The following is a 12,004-nucleotide window of genomic DNA, read 5'->3' on the forward strand; positions in this document are numbered from 1 at the left end:
ATATCATAAAGTACAATGTGCACAGTTATCTGACCAGATCATCTGACCAAATAAGATTTTAACTTTAAACTCCAAAGAAACCAATGTAGCTGAGTTTGGAGGATGCCAGTTTTTGGTCTAAGAGAGAAACATTTTTGACATTTCTTATATAATATTAACAATGTTGAAATTAGTTTTTTTGCTCAATATCAGTCAAAACCATAACACATTCTTTCCGGATTATTTGATGAATATAAAGTTCAAAAGAACAGCATTTATTTGAAATAAAAGTTGCTTTATTAATGTCTTTGCTTTAAATGTCACTTTTGATCAATTTAAGGCATCCTTCCTGAATACAAGTATTCTTACCGGCTGCAAATGTATTTTTAAGATATTATTCATAAATTAACATATTGCATTAACAGTCCAGTACCTTATAAATATGTGGAAAGAGAATGTAATAAAAGAGATGACTGCTGTGAGTGTTGTTTCCCAGGGTTGAAAGACCTATCAAAAGCCCCCAGTCCTTGCAGATAACATAATCTGCACCTGCAAATGGAGGCCTTCCTGTTTGCTTTGGACCAACCACTGCTTCCCTTATCCTTCCACCCTCCTATCCCAGACCAAAGCCCTGGGGAAGAGCGCCAAGCCCCTGTTTTACTAGTCCCAGGCTGAGTCTGCATGAATGCTGTTGCACAGCCACGGGCCGTCTCACGACAGACATATTCTTCCTTGATCTCATCCATCCGCTCACCATCTTAAATCTTTTTCATTGGTTCCATGTGTTGAATCGCGGAGCATGACCTCCTCATGCAAGTAGAGCGAAATTAAATGTGGCTGAAAGACACTTATCAAAACACAGAAACGGCATCCCGATCTGGCCAACCGCGCGCTCTGATACGCTTCCAAAAACGAGGATCAGGTCAGAAAGCAGGTCATTTACGAAACAATTATAAAAAAAAAAGCTTCTCATCACTAAAACTAGAAGTCAAAAGACAAATTTGAACGCCCTACTTCACGTCATGCCCTCTTTTGGCTCGGTGTCCCATGACAATGAGTAATTAGGTCTGTAATTGGGACACAGCATATATGGCTATACAAGAAAAGATGTCATGGCCAGACAGATGGCCGACCTGTAACCAATACCAGCTTTTGAACCACTACAACTCAAAGATAAGAACATCTAAGAAAATCTCAGTGGGGCGCTTTCTTTTAATGTATCATATTATGGTATATCAAGCGTGGGGAGATTCCTTTACCTTCATTGTGCTGAAGCTGAAAAGAAAAATCTCTCATATCACATATCTAGAGAATAACTGGAGGTCAGCTAGAGTCTGAAATCTTGTTCATCCCTCTGAAACTATATTAGTTAAAGACAAGAGATGCACAATATATCTGCTTCATATCACTTTTTTGGACAATATCTGATTTTTTTATTAATCAAATTAGAAATTGTCTTTAATAATATAAGCCAGTAACAGATAATTATTTGTTTTTCTACCTGTTTTAAAATTCAATTCAACCCAGCAATATCAAACAGATAGAGACAGATTATGGCAAGGTTTATAAACTGGGGTTTGCAATCCCCTGGTGGTTCATGAGTTGATGAAAAGCTAATAATAAAAAATTAAAATTAAAATAAATAAATCTTTTAAAAATAAAAAACAACTCAAAATCAAACACTTAATTAAAATAAATATTTTATTTCCTTGCCAGCTGTCATGTGACTCTTAACTCTTAACCAACTTTAGAGAACCCTGAACATGTTGTTAAATTAATGAAAATTTTGTCATTAATAACTCACCCTCATATCGTTCCAAACCCGTAATACCTTCGTTCATCTTCAGAACACAAATTAAGATATTTTGATGAAATCTGAGAGCTTTCGGACCCAGAAGACTGACATGGAAGAGAAGAAATTTTTTAATGAATTCGTTATTTTTGTTTTCTTTGCACACAAAAAGTATTCTCGTAGCTTTGTAAAATTACGGTCGAACCACTGATGTCACATGGACTATTTTAACGATGTCCTTACTACCTTTCTGGGCCTTGAACGTGTCATGACAGAATTATCATTTTTGGGTGAACTATCCCTTTAACATCTCAGTTGAAATCAATGAAATATTTTAGGTCATACGGGTTCAGCTGACAAAAAAGTTTGTGAATTCCCAGGGTTCCCACTCTTTCATGAACACCAGATTCAAGGACTTTCAAAGACTTTTTAAAGCACCATTTATTTTATATCAAGCACCTATCAAATTCACACCCCAGCATATGTAGTGTCATGAAAGACCTTACAGTACTTAACATTTCACTTACACTTAACATTTACATTAAAACTTTCAGAGTAGTAATGTTTTGAATGTGTAGGTTTCATAAATTTAGACTGTTTTGAGCAGTCATGTTCAAAGGAATTTAATGAAATCCATTGAAGCCAATAGTGGTAATATTTAAATACAATTTCTAAAATATTGATAAAACATGCATCAGACTGGTTTTTAGCAGTAATTCTTGTACAAGATTTAAATATGAAAGAATTTCTCAATTTTTAAATTAATATAAAAGTGTTTAAATGTTGTAATAACATGGTAAAACCTGTTAACATTAAAAATTTGCACATACGTTACTCATTAATAAATAAAGTCAAAATTATTTTGTATCACATTTTATTGTAAATCCCATTTTTTCATCTTTGACCTAGAGCAGTGGAGTGGTGCCCAACCCTGTTCCTGGAGATCTACCTTCCTGCTAGTGTTGTCAAAAGACCCGGTACTTCGGTACCAAGTCGGTATATCTTTGTAAGTCATTGTAAGCCCTCTTTTGAGGCACGCGCAAGCGCGCGAACACCCCCCCCGGTTATATTATAAAAAATTAAAAAAAAGGGGCTCCCCCAAAGTCCACGGTATAGTTCGAACACTGCATAAAAGCATTGAGACATGGCGACCTCAAAATGAGGAAACACATCAAACTAACAAAACACTTTAAAGACAGACACCCGGATCAAATGAAAGAGTTCAAGCAGGTAAGTTTCATTTCATCCCATACATTGATTTATTTGTGGCGCCGCCACAATATCAAAACTCACCGCCACAAACAGATTTTCCAAAAGGCTTTGACTTCGTTGAATAAACATGAATAAACATTTATTTAACATAAATAAATTCTGGTAAATAACCTTTCTGGTAAATACTCCTTTAAAAAGTGTTTTTTGATTATAATTTTATTATTAGTAGACTAGAACACGTGGATATGTTGTCATTCTTACACTATAATACTGAACTTTGATTTCAGTGATTTGGACTATGAGATGGACACTTGCTTCTTGCACTCTATGTTGCACTTTACTTTTGCTTTAAAAAAAGGATTTCATAGAAATTTGGATTTAATTTGGTTTAATAAAATATAGTTTAAAGGGGTCATATGATGCTGCTAAAAAGAACATTATTTTGTGTATTTGGTGTAATGAAAGTTTAATAAAATATTCTTAAGTAAAATTGTAGATTTTTTTGTGGGAAATTAATCATTTAGATTAATCGATTAATCGATAAATTAGTCGAAATAAAAATAGTCGTTAGTGGCAGCCCTACAATAGTTTAATAATAACTTTAGTCTGTTTTAATTTTCTATTTTTTTTAAACAAAGTACAGATTTATAATATCAGCCATTCATGTTAACAGTTATAACAAAATAATGTTTGGCTTTTTGGTAACATTCAGAATATCAAATAAGGCTTATAAATATCTACTGAAAGCACCATGAAATGGTTAGACAAATACACTTTTTCATACAACATACTCCCTATGTCCAAAATATCTCCTACTACTCTAAAACTCTTCTACTATAGTGCGCAAACAGCCATACATCAAATCATTAGCATGTCCAAATATAAAATTCATAAATTTAAAATTACCTAGTTGATGTGCTGCTTCCACTGAGATACTGAAGTGCACATCTAACCGAACTTTTACTATCCCAGAGAAGGTGTCGTATTTGCACATTTCAGGGAACATCAGCTGACGTTGTAGGTCACATGACAATGCCACCATGGCGAATACAGTGTGTCCAGACCGTATTCATACTATGAACAAGCACACTTACAGAACAAATGTTATTACCATTTTAGTAAATGCAGTACAGCACTTTCAGACGCAGCTACTGTGTGCTTACTGAGTCACTGGGTCTTTACACTTCAGTGTCAACATTTAACTAAGAACAATCGAAGTACCTGCAGGATTTTGTCACTTCAGTGTGCTTTCTATCACCCTGACTGTATTGCTGTCACATTACTAGCAGGTAACCATCGACCACCCACTGTCTGTGTCTGTGTGTGCGCGTCATGTTTCATTGCTCGTGCTGTCTTGAGTTAAACACATGGATTCACATTAGAAGAACAGTCTGGCAGGGCTTATGTTTGTGGCATCATGGAGGGTTTGTTGTCATTAATGAACTCAGATACACACTGGCATTTCTCTGCTCTCTGAGCTCCAATAGGTCATGGAGGATAAATGGTATGACTTGGCCCCACTGTTTCCTGCATACCTAAACATGCAGTGGTGTCCAGTAAAAATGAGTAAGTGTGATTTCATAAAACAGGACGTGCTTGTTAAAAAAACATTACGCTAAAGGAAACTGACAGAATCACACAGTGGTAACACCAGACCCATGCGATGGCCTCGTGTATGGCAAAATACAACATGGACAGAGTAAATTCTTTCCTTAAAGGGGTCATGACATGAGAAATCAAATTTGCCTTGATCTTTTAGCATATAAGAGGTCTTTGTACCATTAAAACATCCTGCAAGTTTCATAGCTTAAAACGTCCTCCTCATTATAAACAAAGCATTTATTTAATCAAGCTCCAAACACGTCTCGTTTGGATATGAGGTGCAAGATGACATCACCCGGGCACAAACATTTGCATAAACCCAGCCTCAAGAGCAAGACATCGATGAATAGCCTTCTTCTCACCATAGACCCCGCCCACTGGCATTCAGTCACTTAACAGCTGACTCTTGATTACGCTAAATCGAGTGTCGCATCGCGTCAAAAGCAAATAAAAATTACGATCACTGCCGCTATCTTGTCTACACTGGATACAGTGTACTTTCTGGCACAGTCCACGCAGCTGAGTCTGTCGTCAATTGGACAAATGGAGTGAAAAAACGTTCACTTTCACGCATTTGGTTTAAACAGCTCATTCTCGTCTTTGTACAGATATCAGAAGAATCCCAGCTTAAAGGAACAAATTGATAGTTTATTTTTAATGACATCCCGGGTCGTGTCAGAGGATTGATCGGTGCATATTGTTTTGTAAACGAGGCACAGTGTCAGGGAGAGTTCACAAAGAAACATTTGTTGAAAAATGGAGCAGTACTAGATCTGACTGCAGCTGCATCACACTGTAAGAAAATGATTTCATAATGCTTTGTCTGGAAATGACCATTTTATTTTGATCATGTTGTCAAAACACTCACATGCAATAGTGAGGGGGCGTTGATACTGTGTCCTATGCAATGACGTTAGCCAATCATAACAGTGGCCGATTACTGGCAAGCCTTAAAGGACACGCCCCTTAAAAACAGGTCGTTTTAGAGAGAGGGTCAGAATGAGGGTTGAAAGTAATAATTTTTCCACAAATTTTGTGGAAAAACTTTTTAAGATTAGAAGTAAACCTCAAGGAACATATTAAAATAATTTTTAAAAATCCACGTCATAACCCATTTAGGTTAAAGAACTGTTCATCTAGCACAACTCGACTGTGGCTCGATAACCCAGGGCTAGTAATGCAGTGATTCTCAACCCTTTTGACTCCATAGACCGCAACAATATTCGAAGGCCTCGTGATGTTTCTAGTTGTTTATGAATTACGATTTCACAAAATAAATAATTATTTCGAATTAAGAAATAAGATTTTATTAATTTACATGACTTTTCCAGGTCTAGAAATCACACTTTTAAAACGAAATTACCTCATATATCCAGGTTTTTCAACAGAGTGGGAATTAAAATAAGAAATGTCTTGTTTTATAGTTGCTTTACATGTTTTGTCTTATTTAAAAGTCATTTTGAGACCCATCTGGAAGTTTTCTGAGCCCCCAATGATCTAATATTTGTCACTACATCTTGTATTTGTTGATCATAGTTATGTTTTGATACTGCAGAATGAAAAGTCCAGCTATTACTGCAAATGAGAAAAACAACTGATTTGTTATAACTTTGTTTTGTTAAGAATATTTATCATATAATAAAAAAACAGCTTAAAGAAGGCTTTGGAAATAACATCTGAGATAGAAAGAAACGAAAATAAACCCCAAAAAAGTTTTATCTTAAATAAAATAAAATAAAATTATATTGTGGTAGCTCTACTGGTCAACAAAACAAAACTAAACTAAACTAAACTAAACTAAACTAAGCAAAAAACTAAACAAAACATGCTTTTGTTAAGCTTAGTTTGTATAGATACAAGTAAAGTAGAGCATTTCTCAAGCAGAAAGTAGCATCTCTTTATAGAAAGAATTGTGAATCGTCATTTGTTTAGTTCTCAGATTCTGACGAATGTAACGCCTAAGGAAACAGGCTGACTGAGACACTACCAAACTCTCTCTGCAGCAACAAACTGGCTATCCTAAAGAGCAGCATGCACTGTTTTAGGTCGCTTTGGTTTGAAAGCATCTGCTAAGAAGTCTAAAATGTCAGTTATCTAAAATCATTGCTGACACTTAATTTGCTAATGAAAAGATTAATGGAAACATTTAATAGATTAGCCATTTTAAAGCAGAGAAAGTGGCGATAAGGGGCATTAACCCAGAATCAGATTCTTTCAGACAGAGAGGTGATTATGTTAAGCACTTTGATATATGAGATGTTTAAACACCGTTCTGACAGGATGACAGTGTAATCTTGTGCACTAAACTTTCAACCGAAGATAAGAAGGCAAAACACTCACCCACCTACCCACCCACACACACACACAATGACCTAATGTTGGAGAGTTCTAACCTTCTTCTTGCTGCAGTATATCTGCCATTTCTTTTCTGCTGGTAAGGCAAACATGGCCTCTCTGTGCTTCTCTGTGAGGTCCAGCTCATCCTGAAATGAAAGAAAAAGAAAGACAGAAAGAGAAAAGAAAGATTAGATATTTTTTAACCTGGACATGGCAAAAACAAACTGTAAACCCCTTGAGGCAGGGTCAATATCCACCCACAAACCAATGATAACAGCATGTGGAAACCACAGAATGTTTTTTCAACTTTCTCCTTACCCACAAATACTTCCTCAAATCCTCCAGCAGAGAGGACACAGAGGAAATTGACAGAGAGAGAGAACAAAACGTCCATGATAGCAGACAGACAAAGTGGTGATTTGCACTGCAGACCTGGTGAAATGACATTTCTTTTCACTGTAGACTTATATATGGCTGGAATGATAATAAACCAAAGTTTACTTGAACTTCACTTGACTTGAGATTGGAAAACGCAAAGGAAATGAATCATATGGATTACAGTGGATATATCTCAGTTAATGACAGCTTTTCCTATCAAATGAAAATGCCAATGCTTGTTTAAAAATCAAAAGCTAGGGTTGTGCGTCAATCCTGAATTTAAAATGAATATGAATTGAAGAGGCAAAAAGAATTAAGACTAGGGATGCACCGAAATGAAAAATCTTGGCCGAAGCCGAACAAAATTAAACACTGGGCCGAAGGCCGAATATGGTTTTTTGAGTTTTTTTCCCCATGTATTTTGCCCATTTTTTTCCACCATTGCATAAATTAAAAAGCCAAATTGTGCTTTTTACTGTTTTGTCTTGCTTTTCAACAAAAAAAAAATCAATTACAAAACAATTTTAAAATATTTAACACTGAACATTTTTAACATTCTAGCAGACACTATACCAACAAAGCACAATTTAACTTAAAATTAGTAAGTTAGTAAAATAATAATTTTTGGCCATCAGACCCCCTTCTTGAATCAGGCATGCATTTTTTTTTACTGTACAATTAAAAGCAGCCTTGCTGAGAAGAGACTTCTTTTAAAACATTAATTGTTTAAGGCCATTTCGCGATTTCAATCATCATACAGTAACCAGCAACAATCACCCCTTCCTCTACTCATTGAAGACATGCGATGCAGTCCTAAACAGTCTCTCGCTGTCGGTGCTTGTAATGATTTTTGCGTCTTTCTCCGACAGTTTAAATGCTTCCACACTGCTGACGTGTGTGCTGCATAATAAAGAGTGCGCACCTCTCACTCTGCGCTAGTTGCTATTTGATCAATTTAGTCATTGTTCGGTACAATTTATTCGGTCTTTTCGCTTATTCGGAAATAATCATTTCGGTTGCCGAACATTCGGTGCATCCCTAATTAAGACTGCAATTCAGATGTGAATTTAGGTAAAAATATGATGGAATTAAATGAAAAAAAATAAAAATACAGCTATTGTAAGTGTAGTTTTTTATGCATTTCTTTTTTTAGTATGAGTTAAATATTTATAATAAAAATCTGTGATTATGTTAAAATCCGTAAATTTCCTTTTTCTGTCTAATTCAGCATTTTGTGGAGTGCCTAAAATTTATTACAGCACATTGTGAACTCTGCCCAAAACCATCTGTAAACACTGAACGACTGACGACGGCACAATCAATGGCTTTGGCAATGAAAGTCCTACTCATAAACCTCAGCCACTTGTAATTTCCTTTTGTTTTGTCCTTGAAATAGCAGTTCCCCACAACAATCACTGTGTTGTGGTTCGTCCTCACAGTGGGTGTGGGTTTCCACAAAGAAAGCCCTGGTTTGTTTGTTAGCTGCTCTCGACATGGGAGTCCCATGCGAACTGATGATGAAAACACTGTGAATTCCCACTTGTATACACACACACACAAACAAAAATATTCATATTACAATGTATATCAGAAATCTCGTTCACTTAGATGCAACTAGATCTGTGAACAATCAGAAATGTTCTCTTTAATGTCCTCTTACAAAGCATTCTGTTGTCCTCTAGAGACCCTGCAAGATTTTTCTCATAGCCTCCTGTATCCATAGTGTACTCCACTCTGTTGATTCATATAAAATCCTGAGATTTTTAAAAAATAATTTGTTAAAATATCTAAAATTATGCAAAATAATTGTCTTATGCAAAAAAAAATATGTAGAATGATTCAAAGGTTTGCATTTTTGGAAAGTCATTTATGCTCACTAAGGCTGCAATTATTTGATCAAAATACAGTAAAAATGGTAATATTACAGAATATTATTAAAATTTAAAATAACTGTTTTTTTTATTTGAATATATTTTAAAGGGGTCATATGATGCGTTTTTAAAGATCATTATTTTGTGTATTTGGTGTAACAGAATATGTTGACATGCTTTAATGTTCAAAAAACACATTATTTTTCAAATACTGTACATTATTGTAGGTCCTATATGCCCCGCCTCTCTCAAACGCTTAGTGGTTTTGAGACTTTAGTCTTTGCAACTTCAGGGATCTTATCTATGCACAATCGGCTTGTAACACTCCAAAGAGAAAGGAAAACTTGAAATCGCATCATATGACCCCTTTAAAATATAATTTATTTCTGTGATGGCAAAGCTGAATTTTCTGCCATTACTCCAGTCTTCAGTGTCACATGATTCTTCAGAAATCATTTTAATATTAAGCATTTCTTATTATTATCAATGTTGAAAATGTGCTGCTTAATATTTCTGTGGAAACCTTAATACATTGATGGATATAAAGTTCAAATATAATTTATTCGAAACAGAAGTTTTTTTGCAACATTATAAAAGTTTTTACTGTCATATTTCATCATTTATTGGATCCTTATTGCACAGTATTAATTTCTTTCAAAAAAAGAAAATCATAATGGCCCCAAACTTTTGAACATAATATACTGTACATTGTTCAATAAAGCTAGCAGTCCACTAATGCAGATCTCAGTGTGTCGGTTTCATTTAAGCACATGCGATTTTGATCATATCAATCCTATGAAACACCTGCAGAACCTGATAGTGGAAAAGGACAGTTTCAGCAGTCAAAGTTGACTGAATGTGAACTCTACGAACTGAATTGGATCACATTCAAGGATCGACCTGCCCATTTCAGCAGCAGAACCTAATAAAGAGGCCTCTCAGCGTACATCTCTCACTGTAAATCCCTGCATGTATAGCGCTACATCTGTCTGACAAATCTGGTAATGGCTTCCTGTCTGGCAGTTCTTGGTGACAGTGATGTCCCTGATGCTCCACAGGGATGCAAGAGAGAGGAAGAGCTGCTGTTCCTCTTATCCGGTCTGGTGTCTCTTCCATCTCTCATCTTCCTGCGAATCCCCTGGCCTTTAGCGGAAACGAGCTGCACAGTCAGCAGAAAGTCTAGACATCCCCGGCATATACGCATAAAGACCATACGCGTACAGTGTTTTGTTACAGTCAAGAGCAGCCAGACTACAACCAGGATGTTCCATTCATGCAGAAAACCACATCTTGCCTTATCTGAACCCAACATGCCACATCAAGCCCCAGCATTCAGCTGCAGAACAAACATTAAAGCCTGGGCCGTGTGCATCAATCTATCAATGCTCTACATCACTAGAGCAAACCTTTCAGCACTCATAATGAGGAAAACGTCCACTGTAGAACATAAACTCTCTATTGTAGACTGTCCAGTAAGTGATTGGGCTGTCAAATCAAGTCTTGATTAAAATAAATTTGCACTCTATTAGAGAATACAGTTGGATAACTCTCGAATTACATCAATGAAAATAGTTTAAGAGTTTAAAAGAAGTCATTAATTACACTATAATGGTTTATTGAAGCCGTATAAAGTATTAACTATGCCTACATGCTTTATACAGATGTTAAAAAGATAGCTCAACTGAAAATCAAAGTTCTGTCATTATTTATTCACCCTCATGTCTGTCCAAACCTCTTGGTCCCGCAGAATCCAAAAAGGAGAAATTTGTCACTCTTTTCCATGCAATTACAATAGCTGTTTCCATTCACATATTTTGATGCGCATTTTGGGATATCACTTAAAAAAGCTGAATGGAAAAGCCAAGATGTGCATAAAATCTTAAAATGTGCATAAACAATTTCTGTGCTTAACTGAGATGGACTTTTTTTTTAATCCGATAAGAAGATATGCACATAAACATGAGGTAAACACTTACAGATTTAATTCCAGGATGCGCAAAAAAATAAATAAAATTCTCATGAGACTTTGCCTCAACAGATCTATGACTGGATAACTGGACTAACCAGCTGACCAATCTCTCAATGCACACCATTTCAAATCTTATTTTAGTCATTCAAGTTTGTCATCAAAATTATTTTGTATAATTACCTCCCAGAATTGTCTCTCACAATTACTTTCCCACACATTTGGCATATGCCTCCAAACGCAAAATAATATGACAGCTTTTGTTATTGTTTTGTCTGTGCACTCTGAGGCGGGAAAAGCTACATTGCCTTCCATATTTATTACTTCTAGTTTGCGTCAGTTTCCCAGGAAGCAACTATTTTGTTTTACTGAACACATAAGATGGAAACAGTGCTTTATCTGCAAATGTTTCATATGATATTCCAATTTTTTACTTCACAACTTTTGATGGAAACATAGCTAAGGAGCTTCAAAAAGGATACATAACACCACAAATGTAATGTGCAACATTTCTATTTGTCATTTGCAAGTCTTCTGAAGTTATATGATAACTTTGTGTGAGAAATGTTCAGAAACTTTAGTCATTATTCAATGAAAATAATGACATCCACTCTAGCTCTCTTTGGTGTGGTCATGAGAGAAACAGCAATGTCCAATATGCGAATGAATCATTTGGACTGATAAGCTTATGGAATTCAACTCGTTGAAGACCCATCAATCATGTGGACCACTTTTGCAATATTTTTATGGTCCTTCTATGCCCACATTTATTGTAAGTGTATGGATAAGAGCAACCAGTAGCTTACATTCTTTAAAATATATATTTTTTCGAATTCACGTAATTTAAACAATGACAGAATTTAAATT

The 12,004-nt window shown here is 35.5% G+C and overlaps 1 protein-coding gene across 1 annotated transcript in view; it reads right to left on the reverse strand.

The window, feature by feature from the left end:
• LOC107755211 (disheveled-associated activator of morphogenesis 1-like) overlaps positions 1-12,004 on the reverse strand; it is a 57,709-nt gene that overhangs the window by 28,276 nt on the left and 17,429 nt on the right. Inside the window, exon 3 of the mRNA XM_016571929.1 lies at positions 6,979-7,068. Coding sequence (XP_016427415.1) covers positions 6,979-7,068 — 90 coding nt within the window. The remainder of the gene's footprint in view (positions 1-6,978; positions 7,069-12,004) is intronic.

Source organism: Sinocyclocheilus rhinocerous, unplaced genomic scaffold (genome assembly GCF_001515625.1).
Source record: "Sinocyclocheilus rhinocerous isolate Xijiao unplaced genomic scaffold, SAMN03320098_v1.1 scaffold562, whole genome shotgun sequence".
NCBI classification, from domain to species: Eukaryota; Metazoa; Chordata; class Actinopteri; order Cypriniformes; family Cyprinidae; genus Sinocyclocheilus; species Sinocyclocheilus rhinocerous.